This window comes from Zosterops lateralis, assembly GCF_965231275.1.
Source record: "Zosterops lateralis genome assembly, chromosome: 11".
Classification (NCBI taxonomy): Eukaryota; Metazoa; Chordata; class Aves; order Passeriformes; family Zosteropidae; genus Zosterops; species Zosterops lateralis.
In genome coordinates, this window is record NC_139771.1 from 10,782,863 (window position 1) to 10,806,305 (window position 23,443).

The window sequence follows — 23,443 nt, forward strand, 5'->3', positions numbered from 1 at the left end:
CTGTATCAGAAATACTCTCTGGTCTTTCTGTCACCTCCTTGGGGACTCCTGCACTCAAAATATTCAAAGATCTGGAGGTCTTGTTTAGCTGAATGCATCTCACTTTTAAATACTTTAAACACTAATTTATTTTAAAAGGACAGAAACCATTGAGTTGTGATGACAGTCTGAACATCTTGCTACGAGGATTACAGATGCTCCACTTCATTGTCAAGTGAATGTGGGGCTTTTTCCTGAGCACTCAAATTTAAAATTCACCAAGCAATAAATAAAAAATGGGCTAGACCCTTAAAAAGAGATATTTTGCTCTGGGAGCAACTGGAGAGAGTGAGCACTGCCCTTGACATCCATCTTCCTTGTAGCACAGCTCTGTATAATCTCTGTTCAGATAATAATATGTTCAGATAATAATAATCTCAGTTCAGATACTACTGAACATGTATCTGTGGCCCTGCTGAAAATACCTCTAAAAACTTTACATGGCTAAATAATGCTACAGAAATAAATAAATAGATTGGTTAAAGGACTCTGTTTCCCAGAGAATGCTTTGACTTTTCTTTTAAAATGTAATGTAATGAAAATCAAATAAATTAACTTTAGTTAAACAAGAAAGCTTCCTGAGAAATCGAGGTGAACTTTAAATGTCATATATATCTGTCCCTGAAGTGTACCTGTGTGCACACTTTTTCAAAACAGGCACAGTTAAGGGTCCCTGTATGATTAAATGCCATTATTTATTATATCCAGAAAAATTAAGGGGATAGTAAATAAGGAATAGAAAGAATGGAACCTTTAATGACAAATGAGATGTATTTTAAACTTTTTTCCACTGTCCACATATCTGTGAATAAAAACTGCCCTTCCTGACGTTGGCATTTACAGTGAGAATGGCATAGATAGATAATATTCTTCTTCACCATGTTAGGTTTTCCTGCAGAATATGTTTAATCAGAGGAATGTGAGGAACTTATTCTTCTGTTATCAATAATGTATTTTCCCATGCAAAAAGCACTGTAAAATTACACATGAGTTCTTGTTAGTGCACAAAGCAAACAAAGTAAATAGGCACAATTCTCAACCTGTGGTGTCCATCCACCCAGCACATACAGCTTGTCCTTCACTGTCACCACCATGTGACAGGCCAGTGGTACTGGCAGAGGCGCCGTGCTTCCCCAGGTGCCTTGCTCCATGGAATACTTCTCCACACAGTTTGTGACCAGATACTGATTTTTCACTTTCATTTGCCCTCCTATTACATAGAGGTCATTGTGGGCAGTGCCCAGTGCATAGAGCTCACGGAGCTGAGTGCTGCACAGACTGTGCCAAAAGTGGTTTCCTTGCTGGTGGTATCTGTAGGAAAGAAAATCCAGAGTTGTAAATGCCCTGGCTCACCCAGGTCCCCATCAGCCTGCTTGGAAATGTTACCCCCTTTAATTGTCAGTGTTTACTCAGTACAATGAAAAGAGGAGCTCTCTTTCACAGAGAGGTTATAAAATCATGCCCAATGTTTGCAAGATCAAGCATTTTTAGTGTGAGGAATTCTTTGTTCTTTCAAAGACATTTGACCCTAATTAAGGCAAGAAGTTACTTATTTCTGCATGTGCTGCTCAATCACAGTTTGTGCTGAAATTAGTTGGAGCAGTGAGAACTCAACACTGCTGAAAAGAAAGCCACTTCACCTGCCTCACTATGAATTTATTTCCTCAAATTCAGGCATTTGCATTTGAAAATGCTGTCCCCATTTTAAAATTTTATCTTTAATCCAGGAAATGTCTGGTTTTCTTCAGAATGTATGCATCTGAAAAAGATATGAGTAAAAATAGAATGAGGTTTTTGAGCTATCAATCATTATCTTTAATCTGTGAAGCCCTATCATCAACATCAACAGAGAAGCATGTTTTCTCCGTGTTACTGGGCTCATTGGATCATTCACTTGGCTCATTTCCCTCTGCTAATGACCTAGAAAAGAAGTATCCAAGGAAAATACTGAGACTTGGGTAAGGAGGATGTAAAATCTACACACATCGATCTAATTGAGCTCATTTACTCAGAGATACCACAAGAGTAACTCCTCATTCTTTCAGGAGAAGAGGCATCAAGATTTGGTTTTATGTATATAACTCAGAGCTATGAAAATAAGTTGTGACAAATTGATTAAAGGAGCCAAAATCTCTAAGAAGAATAAAGCAAGTAAAAATTGCTTTCTGTAATGGTCTTTTTTGGTTTTTGTCCCCAGGGACATTATTTAGATTTAAATTTTTTAAATTATTAGAAGATTTCTGTCAGAGGGTACACACCTATAAATTTCAATGTTCCTGGTCCTTTGTCTAGACATTTTGACGGCACTTGCCTCGCCCGCCACAATGATATCATTTTTCTCAGTGACAACACCAGTGCAAACACATCCTAAGCCCTCTCCATATTTTGGGGAGGAAATGAAGTAAGTCTTTCGTGTGGCAGGAGCATAACAAAAGCTGGCATCTGCATAGCTGCCATGCCTGGACCTGATGCCAAGGGAGTTGTTGCCGACACAGAGCAGGAGATCCGTCACCTCCATGCCGTATCGCAGGCTGAGGGAAGGGTGGCTGGACAGTTGGATGGCTTTCAGTGCTTCCTCGAACATATCATTGCATTCTGCATTGCACAGAATAATTGTGTTCCTTTTCCGGGCTTCCACAAGAAAAGAGGGGCTGACAAGTACCAGTCTCACTTGCTTGAGGAGCTCAACAAGGTGTTGTGAACGTGACTGTCTGTTATGCTTGACCCATCTAATGACGAGGTCCAGAATGCTCTCCTCCCTGGAAATATTCAGATCATCTGATTTGATGAGAGTCATCAGCTGCTGGAATTCAACCTCTAGTATTTCTTCTTGCAAGCTTACCTCAGCAAAATGCTGATACATGTATTTCCTTGCTCGGTCACATAAATCTTCTGCCCCAATGTGGTTCGCAAAGTAGTAGATGCCCACACAGTTGGAAGCATCCATGTGTTCCATCATGTACTTCTGACACATATTGCAAACCTCTTCCATCTGCATGAAGTAGGCAGCCAGGGCCACAGTCTGCACGTTGAGGGTGGTGAGGTGCAGGTCAGCGCTGTACATGTAGTGCAGGATCACCGACACACTCTCGGCAGAGACGTCGTGCAGCACCACCTCCCTCTGTGTGCACTCTGCCAAGCCACACGTGAACATGGCTTTGAAATAGGCACTGAAGGCAGCCAGCACCACCTTATGGCAGGGGAATTTCTCACCCTCTGCGATGAGCACCACGTCGATTATCTGCGTGGACTCTTTCATTCTCTTTACTTGCTCCAATAAAGTCAAGCTATGGCGTTGCTTTTTCTTCTCCTCAGCCTTGCAGTTCATGGTTGGTCTCCAAACTTCCTCTCTTTAAATATCCTCAGAACTCAAGGTCTTCATTGGGAATGCTTCTAGAGATAGAAGCATGATATTGTCCAATCAGAAAAAACAAATGAATATTGCTGTAATTATCTAATGTTAATAATCTGTATGATTTGATGATGTGAATCAGTAATGTATAAAATTGTGCAAAATTATGGTGAGGTGTCAGGTTCAATGCCTCCAAAACAAAATATAAGAAAAATCAACACCTCAAATGACCTTCAGTATTCAATACCTACCCCAGGTTCTGCAACTATTTAAAGACAATTCGATTTCCATTCAAAGCAGCCTTTTTCAACTGCCTTCTCCCTCTTTTCCCTGACCCTGATATAGAACCTATAAAAATTGAATTGAGAGGGTCAACACAGGGTTGTGCATAGAGGCAGCTTTTATCCCCAGAGACTGGCAGTGAAGTGGAAGGAAGCAACTTGGTCCAACTGGCCAGATTCTTTTCTCTCTCACACCAAAGCATAGGTCACTGGTTTCTACAGAGTTGCAACCAGTTTTCTTTGGGATGAGTAAAGTATCAGGAAATAGAGGCCAGCCTTCCAGCTGTCCTCCTTCTTCTCAGCAGGATGTTTATCTGCTGCAGAGTGACAGTTTTGGTTCCACTGTTTTGGTTCCACTCACTGTAAACTCTGTAAACTCTGTAAAGACTGTAAACAAGGGACATTTTAAATTAAATTGTAATTATTTAACATACTCCCTCCAGTTTTATTTATGAAGGGAAAAAAGGAAATTTGTGGTCTCGTTTCTGTTTGGTTTTTGGTTTTGGGGGTTTTTTTGAAGGCAGATCCTTTAGTGAATCTCTGTCTTTCTGCAGAATGTGAGGTACAGGTGTAGAATTTCAGTGGGAGAATGACATTTACCATCACTCGAGAGATAACAGTCCTTATCACAGTTTTTGACTGTACTATGGTAATGAGACAGTTCTGTTTTAGAAATGCATTAAGGACTCGTGTCATGAGTCACCAATACACGAACAAGTCCTAAAGCTCTGGTATAACCATGTTTGAAACACGTTGTAAACATGCTACAAAGTACTTAATGAGACTGTTGAAATGAGTAACCTTCCTCAGCAGCTTAAATATTTTCAGGATCAAGGGCTTATATCACAGACTGAATTGGTTTTCTCAAATCCTGGCAGCACTAAGTCTTAGTTTCATTGAAGAAACATGTATCAACATAAAAAATGAGTGTATTAAATTCTTCGAAATTTCATCTAAAGGTATTTTTGCAAGCAGATTTTTCTACAGATTTAGATAGATAGATTGTTAAAAATATTACAGTTATTTCCCAGGTGGAAAGGAAATCTACAGCTATATCACCAAACTCAAGCCTCCTCTTTTAGCTGTTCAGTTGTTTTTGGAACTAGTCATCATTCTACAAGTTAGGTAGATTCCTCACTTTGAGGGCTAATTTAAAAGCCAAGCATGCTTGAAGATTGGCATTTCCTTAATTTGATTCATTCTTTCCATATTCCAAATATGGAACCAGAAGCAACAAATCTAAGAAATGAAACTGGGTTATTGCCAGATTTAAAAAATTGATTTGGAAGACTAAACATTAACATCTGGATGTGGGCCAAGCTCCGAGCTCTTCTTATGATACTTTTAAAATTCAATCAAAACAGTAAGTTGAGTACAAAAATACAGAGATGGTATTTTAAAATCTTGATTTTTTTTTTCCTCCATTGAAATTAAATACTAGATTTGAGAAAACATGAATCTTAATACTGTATCAACTGCCTCTCTGCCTCTGGAGCAGTCTTTACAGTCAGTAGAAGCCTTTCATGAGACAGGAAATGTTCTCATTTTTATCCTACATGATAATTAGACAGTTTATTGTTTTCCCCTTGTGCTATCTAATCATTTTGTAATATTTGATCTTCACTGCATTTTGATAAAGGAACCTCCCCATATCTCAGAAATTGTGCTTACCATCTCAAAGACCATAAGCACAGACATTTTTAAAGAAGATGAGCTGTAGTGTCTTGAACCAGGTTGTTCATTTCCAGCTGTATGAAAATGTTAATAAGCACCAACAAGCCCCAATCCTGTTTCACAATCTGACTAATCACAACTTTTCCTCCAAAATTATCAACTTCTTTCCTTTCTCTTTTATGATGTCAGAACTTCATGCATCCCCCAGCTTTTCTATAATGGTAAAAATGTATATTTTTAATGTAAAGAACAAGTGAGATAATTAATCACCATCGTTTTGTAGTGATCAGGAAGAAGCTGTGTGTAGAACTGAGTCATGATTTCATTTCCTTTCCTTTGCTGATCACCTTTAAGTTTTCTTTTACTGTAAGAGCAACACTTTGTCAGTGTTTACACTGTTCATTAGATTAGTGAATTTTAAAGTGTTCATACCAGTGGTCAGCACATCTGGCACAACACCTTGGCAGCCATCTCATCTGCTCTTTCATCAGTAAGGTCTCAGCAATGACAATGTTGAGGCAAAACATAACTCATGCCATTTATATGCTACTTGAGGTATTTGTATCTGATGGACAATAATCTGATCCTACACCACTCCCCAGGCAATGGAGGGCAGTGCTCATCTGCATTCAGGGTAGGTGGTCTCCCCTGCCACCTAAAAGCTGATAGGTCTGCTCTGGGCACCCTCCCCAGGAGCTGCCCCTGGGAGCAGGAGATGAGGTGGCCTCTTCTGGACCTGGTCTATACCCAAATGTCACCCTGATTCTTTAGCCTTCTGATGAGTGTTTACATTCTTAAACTGGAGTCTCTCAAAACACTGTAGTTTGTTTTCATATTTCTTGCTGATGGACTTCTGAATTGACCATTGGGGTCAGAGAGGTGTTCCTCTCACCTACCAATCCTCAACCAAATTCCTAATCCTATTTAAACCCTAAATCATAATAAACTGCCCCTTCTTTTCCTCACTTCAACTTGATGGTGAGTGTGTGGTTCTTTCGTGTCCCTAACAGCGACACCCAACCATCACCTCATGATGTGCAGAGTCTGCACCTCCCAGGCAGGATCACTGCAACCCTCCAACCTGCCTTCACCCACCTCATTAAGCTCTGCAGAGCAACGCTGCTTCCCCAGGCAGAGCTGTAGGAAGAGTGTGGTTACCTCACACCTGCAAGAAGACAAAATTCACTTTTCCTTGTCAGAACACACCTTCTTTATCTCTGTGCTTTGACAGCACAGCCAGCTCCTGACTGAACTGTACTCAACAAATTGTGCTGTTGACTTGCCTGTGAGTCTAGTTTCTCCATTCTACAGCTGAGGAAACTGAAGCTAAAAGGTTAAAAGGAAAATGGGACTAAAACCCAGAGGTGAAATCTTTTCATTAACTTCAGAAATTCATCCCTGTTCTTTAGCTGCAAACTTGTCACTTCCCTCTTGGCTTTTAGCAGTGTTTATGTGAGGTCATAGGAAGGATATTAATATTCTTCTTTATATCACTGAAAAGACTATTAAAGGGTAATGATGAAACAGTGCTGTTTTGCTTTCCCTCTAGGTTACAGAGGGGAAAAGATGGTACATTGATAGTAAAAGAGAAGATAAGTGTGATACAAATATAATTTGCAGCAAGACAGTGCTCTGAGATTGTGTCAGAGGCTGGGTTGTCATTATAAAAATTCCAGTGCAAGGTTCAAATCCTTTATAATGTCACCAGGAGCTGAAATCAGAGTTAATGCCTTACTCAGAATCTTGGGATACTTTTTTCTTCTACTGTGAAAAATGGATTCAGGTGCAAACCTCCATTAGATGTTACTTTATTTGAGAGCTGGGCTATTAATTATTCTCCATCTCTCTCTTCTACTTTAAGTTTTATATCAACTATTTAGTTAGTCTAATTTCACCTTTTCCTTTTTGCCTTTGTGCCATGAACCTTATGAAGAGCCATATATAATAGTATGCAGGAGCTCCAGCATACACTTTGCAAGGTAGTAGCATACTGTATGAGCAGTTTAAAACATAAAGAAGCACACTGCTGTGAGCTCAGCTCTCCAGCATTTATGAGGCCATCAAACTATAAATAAATGCTGTCCTCAATTCTCAGTTACACTGCGGGCTCTTTGAACTGCTCCAGTGCAAAGGGACTGTAAAACACATGGAAGTAGCTCATCAGGAATTTCCCCCACCCTCTGGGGGGATAAAAAAGCTACTCTGTAATTAGAGACATTATTTTGTCTGTATTTTTTTGTCTGTGACATAGATTTTTTTTGTCTTTACAGGAGGAATCTCCTATTTCTGTATCATGGTGGGAGGGTGGGAGCTGCAGGACCTGGCTCAGCAGAGGTCACAGCACCCAGTGTGGGGGGCACCTCCTGCCTACTCCTCTTCCCCCTCTGCTTTTTTTTTTTTTTTTTCCCTTTTTTTTTTCCTTTTTCTTTGCCTTAATGAGGCTGCCCTGCCTTAAGGCGGCCTCCCTTCAGGTGCTGAAAGGATCAGAGTTCAATCACATCAAAGAGCCAGTGTCTCTGCCTATGAATTATTTGTGCTTCCTTTGTTATCAGTAAGCTGAGAAGCAAATCTGTTAATTGTATGCATTATGACATTTGGCTGACAGCCACAGTGAGGCAGAAATCAGCACCCGGATGATAATAATGTTATAATCTCAGAGTTCAATTATGAAGGCTGTGCTGGCATTTAAGATCAAGATTTTAAACTGTGCAAAAGATCCCACAGTGCTCAAAAAGAGCAAATAATAATGCTAATCTTGATACAAGGGAAAGTATAATGGTATATATTAAGGAAGCTTCCAATGAATTATAGATGTTCCTATATCTATAGGATAATAATAATAATCATTCTCTTAATTCTGACACCTGGAAAGATGCCAGAAGAAATTATTATGTGATTGAATTATAAGGATTTAGAGGGCAGCAAGGTGATAAAAGCAGTTATGGCACCTATTTATCAAGAACAAATTGTGCCAATCCAAACTAATTTTCTTCATTCTTTTCAGGGATAATAGGGGATAAATTAGATACTTTGTCTTAAGACTACTGATATGGTCACACATGACAAATTGTGATGAAATCCACGGACTAAACCAACATCAGTTAGGTGCCCAGTTGGCTGAAAAAACAGATTCAAATGATAGTTATTGGTGGTCAAACTGGGAAGCATTTCTAGTCAGTGGCTTGAGAGCTGTGCTGAAAAGGTCATTCATAGTTTCAGGGAACACTTACTTTCTTGCTTTGACTCAGATATGATTTCTTGAATTAATTTCATCCATTCTATCCAGATAAAATTTACAGACTTGTGGCAGAACATTAAGTGGGAAAACAACAACTATGGGCTTACAGGTAAGTGTGACTAAAAGATGGTTCTCTGTAACAATTATACATTTAGTGTGTGGATGTGTTCCAGGTCTCACTATAACTACCAGCATCCAGGGTACCATTCAGTCAGTTGCCAGTTACTTAGAGAATTAGGATTTTCAGGCTTTCAAAGGCATCTAATTAAGTTAAACGCCCAGCTCCTGCTTCAGCTCACTGTTTAATGCAGGAACTGAAGTGTCTGCATCACTTTTAAAGGTAAAACTTCAGCCTTAAATAATTTAGGGAATTCTAAAAGATTTGGCAGATGATATCACCTTTTATTAAAGTCATAGAAAGAACCCTCCTTGCTCAGCCCTCTCATTCTCCCAGGATCAGCCCTATAGCAGGTACAGTTCTGGTGATCTGAACTGATTTATTCCTGGCAGGAAAGGAGGAATTTCGAAGTTTTGAAACTACTAACACTACAAATCAAATTACATCATTGGCCCATACAAGATAAAGTCTAACAATCCTTCTGAGAGAGATTTTAACTATTTTTCTCCCTACATCTCTGTGGCACTTTGTTTCTGTTACTGAGAAGCCTGAGTCAAGACACTCTGATGTCTCACTATATCCAAGCAGAGGCCTGTTCTTGCTGGGATGTGCTGCTGGGCAGGGTCATGGGAGCTTTCTTAGCTTGTTACAGTCTGCAAGTAGTGCAAAAGGAGGCTCTCAGTGCAAGGAGACAGGCTGCTGACCCACAAGCTGCTTTTGTAGATGTAGGCAGCTGTGGCAGTGTTGTGTTCCCATGTGTGCATCCCCTGCAACCCTGCTGCTCCAAGCATCCCACTCCAGCACAGCCTGCAGTCATCTCCACTCAGACTGCAACAGACATAGCCTGGCCTTTCCGCAGAAGCTTCATTTTCCTTCTTATTGCATTGCTCTTAATTTAAAATAAAAATAAAATGGAACTCAACAAGGTTCTCTGAGCTAGGAGAAACTTTGCACCTCCCATGAAGATTTTTAAAGCAGTTTGCAAAGCTTCAAAAACTGTGTTTGGGAGCATGATTGACCATTGGAGACCTGAAGATGCTTTGATCAGTTTTCAAAGCCTTTGTGTAGTTTATGATTCTGGAAAGATTTGACAGTTTGAGCTCTGTTTACTGCCAAGACAGGAGCCTAGATGTGGGATTGGATTAATATTGATCCTATCTCAGCAAATACCAGACATATTTTTTTTTTCTTTAAACTGTTATAGATTCATGAAAAAAATCAAAGCAGCTGGAAATGAAAGACCTTATAGGCCATCTTTTTGAATGTGCCTTCACCTGACTTAATCTGGTTCAAAGCTCAGTGAAGTCAGTGAAAAGAATCCCACAATTTAAGTAGAAAATTGATGTGGCTCTGTTAACAAACAAATGCCTATGTACAAACCCCAGTCTGAGCCAATTATGTGCATTAATTGTATGAGAAGAATAGAAGTTAAAGATATGCACACCAAGCCCATTTCTTTCACAGTTCACTTAGGCAGATCATTTTTGTTGCAAATAAAAACTAACTGAAATGGCGAAGTACTCATTCACAGAAGGAGGATGCACAAGTCTTTGCATCTATGACAGATGTATTTCTAAAATGCATTTTAGTAGCTCTTTAAGCAGCCTGACAAGGCATTAAGGGTTTTTCTTTTTGCATTTCTCTAAACATACTGGCTAGTATAGGAAAGGCTCCCTTTCTGGAATGGTTATATCATATAATGTAAACAGGATTGTATCACAATCATAAGAAACATAATTTAATAACTGTGCAAACTAGGCTATCTTTGCATTTTTACAAAAGATTGTGAACTCTAATTGCTAATATTTACATAACTCTGGAGCATACATCCCTCAGGTGAGCAAATGCTAGTATGTAAAAACTTTTAATAATCTTGTCATTCAGCAGTGAGATTAGAATAAAGTGCAAATTATAAACCCTTATAACTTGATGTCAGGATTCCATTTGTTACTGTTTGAATCCAAACTTACCACTGAATTTCTCCAGTTACAATTTCAATCACTATCAAGTAAATATGTGGGTATGTCCTTATTCACAGAAAGGAAAATTCAGAGCAACCCATGGCAGCAAGACATCACCACCTCCAAAATGGCCCCTGCACTGACACACACATTCAGTATCTCCTAAATCTGCAACCCCCACTGAACCTTCATATTAAAAATGTTCATCCCTTTGGCAGGGATCAGTCCCAGGCACATATAGATACCCTGATGGAAGAAGCAAGAGCTTCTCTGAGCTTCCTATCTGGAAGCAATGCCAGATGTTTGCAGGTTTGTGGAGTATTCAAATTTCCCCACTGTGCATAGACATCCGGCACTGAAATTTCTGCATCCACGGGCTGATCCTGTTTCCACACTGCTGACAAACACAATATAGCTGCAAACAGACCTCAGGTTTGATGCTGATCAATGGTTCCTGTCCTAACTTTGTAATGAATCTCTTACAATTCCTTTATGAACTGGACAGCAGGCACTGTAAGGAACAGAGAGGGCTCAGTTTTGGCACCAACAGTGGGTCCTACAGCCTCCTCCCCCTGTTGCTGCCTTGCAGCTGGCCTTGTGTTTATGCTCCTCTGTAGTACCTTTAAAGGTTCCCCAAGACATTCAGGTATCACTGCCCACAAGTTTCTCATGCACCCAGCAACCCAGAGCAAGCTTGGCCCTGGTGATTCCACATTGCCCATCTGTCCCAACACCAAATAGCCTTCCCTTTCCTGTTCCAAGTGGGGATGGGATTTAAATGTACCTTTTCCGACGCTGGGAGCAGCAAGGGCCTGTGAGAGTGCATGGGAGAGGGGAGCAGAGGTCTCAGACCACTGCACAGAGCTCCTGGTAACAGTGAGGTGCCAGGGCTATAAATAGCCTTGCATTAGACTCCTGGCTGGGATGAGGAGCAGCTCTAATGTCAGGCACAGGGGACATTAGGACACAGCCAACAGGCACCGGTGTGCTGTTCTCCTTACCCCCTGTCCGTGTGCTGCCTGCCCTGCTGCCTGCCTGGCACTAGCTGGGCTGCATCAGACTCTTCCTTGGGGTGGTGCAGCCACAGCAGGTGTCGGTGACCACTTCAGGAATTGTGTGTCCCTCGCAGACCTTGCACAGAACCAGGCATATCTCTGGGTGGCAGCTGTTCCTGGGTGGCTGCAGCAGCACAGGAACACCCACCTACCTCTGAGGCATGGCTACCTGTCGTGGTTTGAAAGCAAAACCAGTGAGAGGCTCCAAGTCAGAAATACAATTTAATAAGAAGAAAGGTAAAAAGGTCAAATAAAATAAAATAAATACAATAACACAAAGGATCACTGACAGAGTCAGAATACAACCTGAGCAGGGTGGTGGGAGCAGTCCAGGTGAGCTGCTCTTCCTGAAGCAGCAATCCTGTAGAAAGGTCTGGTAGCTCTGGTCCTCTGGGAATCCAGTGGGTCAGGGCTGCTTATATTGTTCCAAATATCAGATTATACCAAGTGAGAATGCTTGGCTCCTCCCCCTGGGCAGAGCATCTCACAATGGGATGATGAGTGTGAAGTGGGTCCTTGATGGCCCATTAAACAGAGATAACCCCCGGAGGGAGTTACCTGTGAGTCATGGGCCAGGCATTGATGGGCCATTAGCAAAAGACAGCCCGAAGGAGGGGCCTGGGAAAACATTGCCCCACCTGGTTTAACAGCTCATGAAGATGGTGATAGAATAAATACTTTGTGTACATCCTCCACTACAACTCAGGACACTATCCAACCACAGCAGATGATATTCCTTGCTGACCCTATCCAAGTAATTTCCAAAACCAAGGCCACTGTCTCCATAGCTGATAGAAGTTTTCCCAAACTGATCCTCCTGCCCTTCTGCGAGATTGCCAAGAGCTGAAGGATTTCTGACCAAACTGAAGTGTTGTCTGTATACTTTATGGCTATCTTCTTGTTTGTGTTGGTGTAGATCAGAAACAGATCCACTAAACTGGTCCAGAATAGTGGGGCTGCTCTGATGTATATCTTGTACTTTGAAAACTAAAGAGGAACAGAGACGGCCACAATACACTATTTTTATTTCCATATGTTTAAGATGGAAAAAGATTAAGCAGAATTTAGGGTTATAAAACTGTTTAATATTGAGCCAATACTTTTAGTTGAGAAAGACATTAGGAATTCTTTCAGAATGTTCTTTTTTAAATGGCATCAATTTATTCATTTTATTCGCCATGCTAATTGGTTGATTGATCATAATATTTTCTGAGAAAACTGAAAATGAAATGTATTTCCTTATCTAGATTTTTAGTCTGATGATTTTATTACACAGTTTTTCTAAAATCCATAGAGAAAGTGTGCAGAAATGTTCAGCTGCTTATAGCAGTTTGTTGGTTTACAGGAAAAATTAAAGTACATTCTTTTAAATGCATATTTCATAGCATTTGTGAACAAAACTATGAAAAAGAATCCCACTGATTAAAGTTTATTCTTGTCAGAGAATTCAATAGACCAGATAACAAAGATATATATTGTCTGAACTCCCAGACTGTTCTTATTAAATGTTTAGATTTATCTTAGAAATAAAAATACCAAATCTGATACCACAGCTCTCACAGAAGCCAAGATAGAACAGTGTCCTGATGAAATGCCACAGCTGTGATAATAATAGACCATATCCCATGAATATCTCTGTTCTCCTCTAACATGGAACAATTTATAGCATGGCGCTGGTTAACAATGGAGGATTTATGTAGTTAATTTTTTTATATGAAACTAGTCCACTACCTCAATAATAATCACATTTCCTTTATGGGTGCATTTCTTCTGATAATTTCTATAATGAGCCTGTTTCACAAAAACACTAACACTTTTAAGGCAAATTTCTCTTTATTGCTCACGAAATTACAAGTATTTCTCTTGCACTTCACTGAATTTACTGGGACACCCCGTCATGCAGCTCAGCAGCACTTCATGATGTCACAAATTAAGTGTGTGCCCTCCATATTTTTGCTGGAATTAAAAGCTTTTTCTGCTTTATGCCAAGCCTGGTTTCGCCTTCTTCATGTAATTAAGTCATAATACTTTCATTCTGATATCATTATCTGTTGTCATGGTGATTTTTATTGTAAAAATGGATGGCTGAGAGGTGGGTGAAGACAAGTTTTTCCTGAACTTTGTTAAGCTAAAACCAAAGGGAGGAGTATCTGTGATAATTCAAGAAATGTGTCATCTTTTAGCACAGTGTATTTTAAAACAACGAGAAGGAGTAGACATCAGAGACAGAAAAGGCACGTTTACTGCAAATATATCAGTGTTTAGGAAATGTGTGTTGAGTTTAATGTTTTAGAACAGTATCTGCATGACAGCAGTCATACAAAACATGCTGGTGCTGCATGAGCAAAGACATTCCTTTCTAAATCTCAACTCTTAGTGATTCACTTATTGGGAAAATAGCCTTTTTTTTAGGAGAAAGTCTGACCAGTTTCCAAGAGTGTGTTTATCATAGTCCAGACTTTGAGAACAGCTACACAACATTCACACTTCACCCAAAAGCAGGACATCTGTTCTGGTGGGTGGGTGCACACAGTGTCCATGGGTGAAGCTTTGCTTTGGTTTGCCATAAGCAGGACTATGAGCCACAGTTAGTTCCAGTTGCTTCAGAGGAGAGCTACATCAGCTCAGCTAAACTCTGGTGGGCATCAGGACATGGTTTTTCTTTTCTGCCACTGAAACATCACAACCGAGTTTCTGAGCTGAACTCATCTCCTCTGTCACTCTTGCCACGGTTCAGAGCAGAACCTCATTCTCCTCTGAAAAATACACAGTTGTGTTATTAAATGGTGGCACATTATTGTGGCTTAGAGAGGAGACCCTCATGCTTGGGGACTCCATACCCATGGGTGACTCCCCAGCATGGCCACTGCTCTTCTCACCTCCCGCCTCAGCAGTTTCTTGGGGCTCCTCAGCCTCTTTTTCTGGAGAGTGAGGCAGCCTCTGGTTTGGCAGCTGGTACCTCATGTTTGCTTTACTTCCCTTGTGAATAGTTCTGGCATGTTCATTCATCCAGGTGGCATCAGCTGAGTGTGGAGGTGCCCCCAGACTCAGCCAATGCACGGGCCGGTGGCAGCGGCACCATTCATGTCCCAGCTGCTCCTTGCTCCCAGCACATGCTGTGTGGGCAGCTTTGGCATCTCCCAGCTGGGCAGAGAGCCCAAGTGCCTTCAGCCCTCAGGGTGGGTCTGGACCACATTACAATGGTTGCTCTACAAACCATTTGTTGTCAGAACCAGTAATGATATTTTGGTTACCATATCTGTATAAACAGTGCCAGTTTGGGTACATAGGGGAAAAAAAAATCAGAAATACAGAGATTTCAAGTTTAATTGTATTATCTATTCTCTTATGACAGTCCAGATACAATATTGACTTGGGTTTGTTTTTTTTTTTTTTCTTGGGGTTAATTTTGACCTTTAGAGCAGGCCAAGGGCAATCTGAAGCTTGTGTGTGACCACAGGCCTGAGTGGCAGCACTCTGCAGCCCCTCTGAATTGAAATCTCTTTCTGGCTCTGTCAACTGATTCCCAGGTTGCCTGACAGATAATGTGGCATGCCAGAAACCCGCTGCTTTTCCATTTAAATAAATGAGAAAGTTGTGCTTAAATTAACACTCCAGCAGAGGTAATAAGAACCAACTCAGCAGCTGCCATGATGTATGCAAATTGCAGTTTCACACATTAGGAGCTAGATGTTGTTTAATTTGTAGGTCTTTCTGTCTTTTAAATGAAATAGCCTCCATCAAGTTCAGGCAATCTTAAAACAAAAAGCAAAAGAAACCCCTCAAAGTCAACCACTCACCAGTGGCTGCTACAGTTTTTCTTCTGGGGTTTCCCTCCTGAGCTCCAATAAACAGTTATTACTGAGTTACACTGCACTGCTGGGTGCTTTTAGGCAAAATATCTGCTGATTTCCAAGGAACAGACAGCCTGATTAAGGAGGTACTGCCGGCCCTTTGGTAAAAACAGAAACCTCATTTAATTTGCAATGGTGCCACAATCCAGAGGCTCAATATCCATCAGGGATTTCCTCTGGAAATGAAACTGTAACAAAGCAAAAGAAGAGCTGTGATAGCTAGCAGCTAATCAGACAGCAGGAACAGGCTGATAGGAGAGTCCCTTTTCTCCTTTTAGATCAGTAGAGATGGGAATGAAGATGCAAAGAAATATGTATCTGGATGGGCTTTTTGGAAAGGTCGGTCTATACATTAGTTTTAATGCTCCTTAATCTCTCTAAGAAAATTATATATGCAACTGTGTTAGAGTCAAAAGATTTCCAAATAGACACCAAAACTGAAACTCAGCAAGAGAAATGCATCCTCAGAACAGCAGAACTTGAGATTATTATGGCCACAGAAAATAGGAATAACTAATGTCCATCAAGATGTGCTCTTTGAGAAGAAGTAAAATATTAAAACATTCTGAATCAAATTTTAGCTGGCTCAGAAATGTGCAGCCCTTGTATATAAGGCTAAAAATATACTTGAAGCTCACACGTTCTTTTCCAGGTTTTATTCAAAAAGGCAGAGATTTCATTCTAAACCAAATCCCATCCACATGATTTAGGGATTTGCCTATCTTTTTTTGCTCTTCTGACTTATGTGGTCAGTCCTCAAAAACTATTGCTACAGGTCTTTGATACCTTTGGAGGAGATTCTCTTTCCTCTGCTTTTGTCACCAACCCCTCCATATTCTTTACCTGATCCTGGCTGTCATCTTCTTAGCCTTCACCTCACCTAAAGATACCTTAGTGACCCCTGGCATCCCATTAGCAAAGAAATAATAGGAACTTGCCCTATCTAGTCGTTATTTGGCTGCAAGTGCTGAAACAAACTCTCAAGAAAATGCAAGATAAAATGCTGCAATGAATTTGTGGACAATAAACAGACTATAACCAAAACACGGTGTCTGAGAGTGATTCCCAGTTCCCAGAAGTGAATGCATAGTCAGGCTGGTTTCCAGCTCCCTGCTGCAGTCAGAGCAGCAGAGGTACCTCCTCTCCATTGCTCTTACTTCTCAAGGAAAGGAAATCTGGGCAGTCAGGTGAGATGAGAGCTGCAGCCTGCCCTGAGCTGAGCTGTTGGAGACAAGGATTGAACGAAAAGCCCCAGGTGCCTCTATTCTGCTCTTCAGATGCAGTCTTGCCAGACTTGGGTGGTTCACAGTTTAGAATACCAAAGAAGACGGCAATTCTGTGTGCTCTGGCTCTGTCATTCAGTACAAGCCCCTGCCACTCTCTTTAGTCTTTGTCTCTTATTGCTGAACCAGGATAATGATGATTTCCTAGCAGTCTGAAAGATCAATTACCATTTACTAAGCTGCAGGGCCTGAGTGCCAATTGTGCAAATACATGTTTGTATATTCCAATGAATTCTGCATTTGCTGCAGCCCCCTGGCCTGGGATACAGTGGAACAACAACAACAGCAACAACAAAAAGTAGCATTGTTCTTCTGGCAAGCAGAGGCAATAACCCTGAGACACAGAGTTCTCCCATCATAGGCACAAGGCATTTGTCCATGAAGTGGCATGAAGATGATGTTGGTTCATAATGTCCAGTGGTGAGTACAGAGCTGAAGGAGGTTCCTCTCTCCCATTCCCATGCAGTCCCAAAGGTGACTGGGATTTAAATGTAGTGCTGAAGCCACATGATGAAACCCTGTACCAGAGACACACAGAGAGCCTGGACTCTATGTCCAGCCCTGGGTGTCAAGGTAGCTGGGACACAGACGGTTACAGCAGGAGCATGAAGGAAGGACCACCAGCAGGGCCTTACCCTCACAGCCCTCAGTAAATGGTGCACACCCTAACGGGCTGAGCACCAGCCATCCTCCTTCACCCTCTGATCTGAGTCACCAGGCTGCAGTTTTCTGACTTTACCTCTGAGGGTTCTCATGAATTAGGAGGTAAAAACCTGGAAAGATCTGCAGTATCACCACTCTTTTAATTGCCCACCTGCAGTTACCCATAAACTTACAGCTGACTTTGCTCAAACCTTGCAGCTGAACATAGTTTATCCTAAAGCAGCACAGAAAATAAACAGGAACTAAGATCCTTCCAAAAAAGTAAAATTTCTTCTATTTCTGTTCAGGAAAAAAAAAAAAAAAAAAAAAAAAAAAAAAAAAAAAAAAAAAAAAAGGATGAAGAAATGCAGCATCTTCCAAGCTACATCCCATGTGGCAATCTTCCAAACCTCTTTCCATATGTTCCTAAGTGTTGAAAGCCCAAATGTTCCCTATCTTGCTGCCAAATTCTCTGCCTCAATCCAAATGGCTCTTACAATACAGTTGGATATTGTCTAGTGAAAAAAAACCCTCAGATTGATTGATAATTAAAAATATATTTGATCATCAGATAGAGAAGAATGGCCAAGGAGTGCCGTGCTGAATGAATCATTCATGCTCACATATTTAATAGCAGAAGGATTTCTTTCTGATCTTAATGGAGTTGCCCCAGAAATCCTTAATTGTTACAGAACATATTGCTGAAGAGATTTGAAACTGGGCAGAGCGGAGGAGGCAGATGAGCCACAGCAGAGATCTGCACTGCCGGGTGCAGTCTGGGGAACGTGTCTGGCAGGCTGCACAGGGAGGCTTTGGGCTCCAACAAACATCCCTGGGTTGGTCTCAACCCTGTCTCATTTCAGACTGAGCCCCACAAAACTGAAGACTAGGAATTTCTCCTTGTTTTAAAGCATAGCTGCTGCTGTAATCCCATCCCTGCAAGTGCTGGGGTACTGCTAGGCAGAGGTTTTGGAATGGGGCTGAGGCTACACGTGTTGGTCAGTGCTTCTTGTATACATTTCATGGCACAGGAGAGAAAGAGAGACTCTGCAGCTTGAGAGCTGAATGTTGCAGCCTCCCATCTGCTGTCCTCTTTCTCAAACCTCCCAAGGTCTAGGAATGATGGAGCTTCATGTAGATATCTCCATCCGGGAGCTGTCCTTCCTCTTGTGTCTGGAAGTGCAGCATCTCCAAACCTTAGTTTCCATTTTAAAACTTACTCTCTATCTCCAGAGAAGGTTCAGTAATTTACCCAAAAAATCAACAAGTGAAAATAAACACATGCTGGTGTCAGAGCTCATTCCTGTGAGCTGGAAGGTTCCCATCTGCAAGAGTTCAGGAATCCCCTCCTGCAGCAGGAAGGTAACTGACATTATGAGTCCACAGCAGCTGCAGATGCCACTGACTCCACAGCACAAACAAAACCACAGACACCTCTGCTGCATGAGAGTCAGCAACTGTAGCCAAGACACAATGGATCACTTGTGTTGGAGGAAACAGGATTAGGTTTGGGAGTGAAGTCTCAGATATTGTAACTTTTGATGTTATTAACAGTACATGCTACTAATTTACAATAGGATCAAATGAGCTGTTTATGGCCCTGGGGATTGGAGACGCACCTCTAAAGCATAGGAGGCTCTGGTAACCATCCCTTTGTGTCCTGAGATTGTCCAAGAAACATTGCCATCTTATATAGGAGATACTTCGGGATGCTTTGTCCCATTTTTCACTGCAGTGCTTCTCATTTGACTTTTCCTTTCCATGTACCCCTGGGTCAATTACCACATGCATTAATTCAGCCTAGGAGAAAAAACAGTGAGTGCATTTCCCTGCACTAGAACATATAAAGTAATTGTAGCAGACACTGTGAAAATTAAATAACTGAGAGGGAACAATTATGAACCAGATGCAAACAGTAACGAGTCTGGTGCTTAGTACAGAATAGGTCACAAGTGATTTCATGGTATTAGGACACAACACTGAGCACAACTGAGCCTTAGTTCTGCTGGTCACCTGTTGTTACCGAAGTAAAAGAACCCCCCCAGGAGCTAGCAGTGTATTTGGGATAAGGTTTCTGCAAGACATTAAGATCCTGCCTAACACCTAGACCAGGATGGCAGAGTATCTGCTGCAGTTCTTTTGTTGTTCCATAGCACAATGCTTTATTTTTTCCGTAACATGTATTTCACACTAGGGATATTTTTTGTTTTCTCTTTGCATCATTCTGAGCAACAGCAGGATCAGCCCCCCAGTTAAATAACTAATGCAGCTGCTTTGCAGAACCAGCTTCCTGGCTGGGAAATGAATCCAGTCAGCTGTGGATAACAAACCCCAGTAACAGAGATTTCAAAGATTTCATACATTAATTTTTTTTTTGTTAATAGTTGAAGAGTTACTTTTCCTACAAAATCTGTTAGGCAGATGTTAGGAAGTAATTACTATACATGAATCAGAAAGAGAATGCACATCTTACATTAAACATGAGTGGACTGAATAAAGAAGCTGATGATAAATGAAAAAAGCTAAAATATTTCTGAGTGAAATATGCCATAATTTGCCTCAGGATTATAAGGAAGAAGGAGCACAAGGCAAGCTCCTCTCACAAGCCATGTGTTTATTGTCTTTCCAAAACAAGCAGCCCACTGCTTTTTTATCAACAGCAGAACCATTGAGAGAAATTGGCCCTGGCTGGGCAGGGAGAGTTCCATCAACACCTAATATCTAATTGCTTTCCAGGCAATTGCATCACTGTCCAGTGTGGTGGACAGAACTCAAACATCACAAAACTAAAATACTCTCAAGTATCCCAAAGAATCCTTAGATTATGAAGCACACAGATAGGGCTGATAAGACTGATCATATCAGTTAAACTCTTGTTTCCATCTACAGATTTATTGTAAATTTTATATATAAATGCAAACAATCTTCAAATGATGGTGTCAGGAGTAATAACACCAGAACAATAGGATAAGAGAGCAAAACTGTAGGGAAAATGTTGCCCTGAAGAATGCAATTGTCCATGCTGTGGTTTTGTCCAGGCTACAATATCCAACATATTTACAAAGCTGGGCAATCTTCAGTGACTGGAAAAGTTGCTGGTTCCACTGTACACAGTGCTCTGATGGATGGATTTTGAGGTGAGGTGGGAGTTAGTAACAGTATAATTGGGTAAACAAAATCAGGAGCATTAAGAATGGATTCTGCCCTCAGCTTGCCTCCAGCATTGAGCCCCGCTTTTCTCTGCCCTATGATTTTCCTGTGCAAAATACAAGAATTTCTCCTATGTAAAATACAGAAATTATTCTTCCTTTCTGAAGTACTTTAAAATCTCAGGTTCAAAGTACTACATTAAAGTTAAATAAAACATCTCCATAACTGATGATAAAAATACTATGTGTCTTTTCCATCAGTAGAAGTTAATGCCCTTCAGAGATGGGTTTTCTGTAATTACTTTTATGTCACAGTGTGGCTGGAGCAACTGAGGCCATAATCAAGGAAATAATTCACCTGTACCATGAAAACTACCTTAAGATTCTTTTTAGGGACATAAACTAGACCTCCAGATTATGCTTATAGTCACACATAAAGTCAATTCATTCAAAACACAAATTTCACATCAGTAACTACAGCCTTCTAAATTCCATCCCAGAGCCTATAACCTATAAACACCATAAACATAAATGTTACAAAGGAAGCCTTTAAAATCACAAACCAGAGAGAATGTTTAATATTTCAAGTCTAATTTACAATATAAAACCTAATTTTGAGAAATGCTATGAAAGCATCTGGGTTGGGTGCATTTTAGAACAGCATTTGTCACAAAAAAGAGCTTGAACATTTGGGTTGCCAAGGCAGAAATAAGCACCACAGACTCATTTTACCCTTATGGGGATTCATCAAGGTTGTGCAATGCAGCTGTTGTCTTAGCAAAAGAAAGTATTGGCCCCTGGCTGAAGGAAACAGAAACATAATTACATTATGATGAGCTGGAAAACTTGCAAAGAAAAATTGGAATACAAAGCGTGATAAATGATACTTTGTCAATTGCAAAGCAGCAAGAAAAGCAGGTGGCACAATAACAACCCCTCTCCAGTCAATGCTTCCAGTTCAACTACCAAAATAAAGCACCACTCTAACCATGGCAGGGTAGTGCTACCTCTTGGCTGTAGCACTTAGCCCAGGTGCAATAATGCTGGGTTTGTAGAGTGGATTATGCAGTCAACCTTAGGAATAAAAATGAGAAAAGAAATGGTCAGGTACTCCTCAAAATTGAGACCATAATTCCTGCTAGAGAAAATTTACAGTGTTGTCTTACTCTGATTTTTATGCATATTAAAATTCAAAGGTTTGGACTTCTCCTTCAGTTTCCTTTTGATTATGTTTTCTGTCCCCAAAACCCTTTTTTCTGCCAAGGTGACCAACATTTTCTGAACATTACTGTGGCCATATGCAAGGAAATGCCATTCTGTAAAAAAATCCTTTAAGCTGTCTGTGCTCACATTGACAAGGGCAGGATTTCCTTTTAGGTAACCCCTGAATTTCACTCTAGTGGTGGGAATAAATCCAGAGGGAGAATTGGACTAATTATATACCGGTACAGAAAACTTCTATTTAGAAATTGCAAAAATAAAAAGGGACAAAAAGGTCTAAAAAACCCTTTGGATAAAGGGTAGAATTAATAAAAACAACCCAAACCAACCCAGCTGAGGGGTTTTTGGTAGGGCTGCAGTCCCCACAGGCAGCCCTTGTCCAGCAGAACTGAGGCTGTGCCCTCTACCGCCGGCCACATGCAGAACTGAGCTGAGGCACCTCTGCTGAGCCTCTGCACTTCCAGACCTTTGTAAAAACCTATTCATTCCCAAGGCAGAGATGTTCTCAAGCAAAAAGGCTGCTAGAATAACTCCATCAACCTCCCTTCTATGGAAAAAAAAAGCTCTAGGACAGAATTTCCACTCTCATTTTGAACTTCCTGTCTTTGGAAGATGCCTCCCTTTTCATGCTAAGAATGTCTCAGAATCTGGTATTAATAATCTTGTGGAGTTCTTAATTAAAACCCAAACAGAAAAACAAGTGAACCACTCAACAAAATATGCATTGTTTCTGTAATTTAAAACAAGCAGTTCTCAAATTAGCATCTCTGTAGGATAGGTAATCTTCTATACATCAGTTTAAAAGGCTGAAATTGATATTCAATTACTGTGTTTTTAAGTGTATATTTTTTGCCCTGTCAAATAAGGAGCACAGGCAAGATACTAATCACTCCACTCATACAGCTACTGTTTGCAAGTCACAGATTTGTGACTTTTCATGACAGCATGATTTGCAAATTTTTATTACCTACAAAAAATTAGGACTATTTTTACAACTAATTATCTTTATTTAAAATTTATGGTAAAATTACTTCATTATTTGACTGTAGTTTACATCTAGGAGTATTAAACCATTTGTAGCTTAATCTATTAATTTTATTCCTACTGATTGGGGAAGGTGAGATTACCAAGGGGCAACAAATCAGTGGAAGCCTGAAAACAATTTCTGTGATACTCACGTACTCCCTGTGCTTACCCTTCAACCCTTCTCCATTTCACAGTAATTTGTGAGGTGGTCCATGAGGCTGTAGAATTTTGCAGAACAATCTCGAGCTACTTATAATTCCTCCTGACATTGTTAAGATTACCTGATCAATACAGTATTTTCCTCTAGTATTTTCTTTCTCAATCGGATTTGCATGACACCAAGCTTCTTTTTTGGCTGCAAGTCATTAAAATAGATATTTCACAGGAAAATGAGAACAGTTCATCCCAGCTCCCACTCCTGACTCATCCCCATACTTCAGGAATACCAACAGGAAAGCAAAGGCAGATTATAGAAATAAGTAAAGGTGAATGACTGGATTTCATCTAGGGATTAATAATAATTTTTTTAAAAATCAGCCAAAGAGGAGGG

General features: G+C 40.6%; 1 protein-coding gene across 1 annotated transcript in view; it reads right to left on the minus strand.

The window, feature by feature from the left end:
* KBTBD12 (kelch repeat and BTB domain containing 12) overlaps positions 1–11,532 on the minus strand; it is a 41,153-nt gene extending 29,621 nt beyond the window's left edge. The window contains exons 1-3 of the mRNA XM_083869149.1: positions 11,448–11,532; positions 2,298–3,432; positions 1,080–1,350 (exon numbers count right to left, since the gene is read on the minus strand). Of these exons, the coding sequence (XP_083725275.1) occupies positions 1,080–1,350; positions 2,298–3,367 (1,341 nt within the window). The 5' untranslated portion in view covers positions 3,368–3,432; positions 11,448–11,532. The remainder of the gene's footprint in view (positions 1–1,079; positions 1,351–2,297; positions 3,433–11,447) is intronic.
* Positions 11,533–23,443: the final 11,911 nt, after the last annotated feature.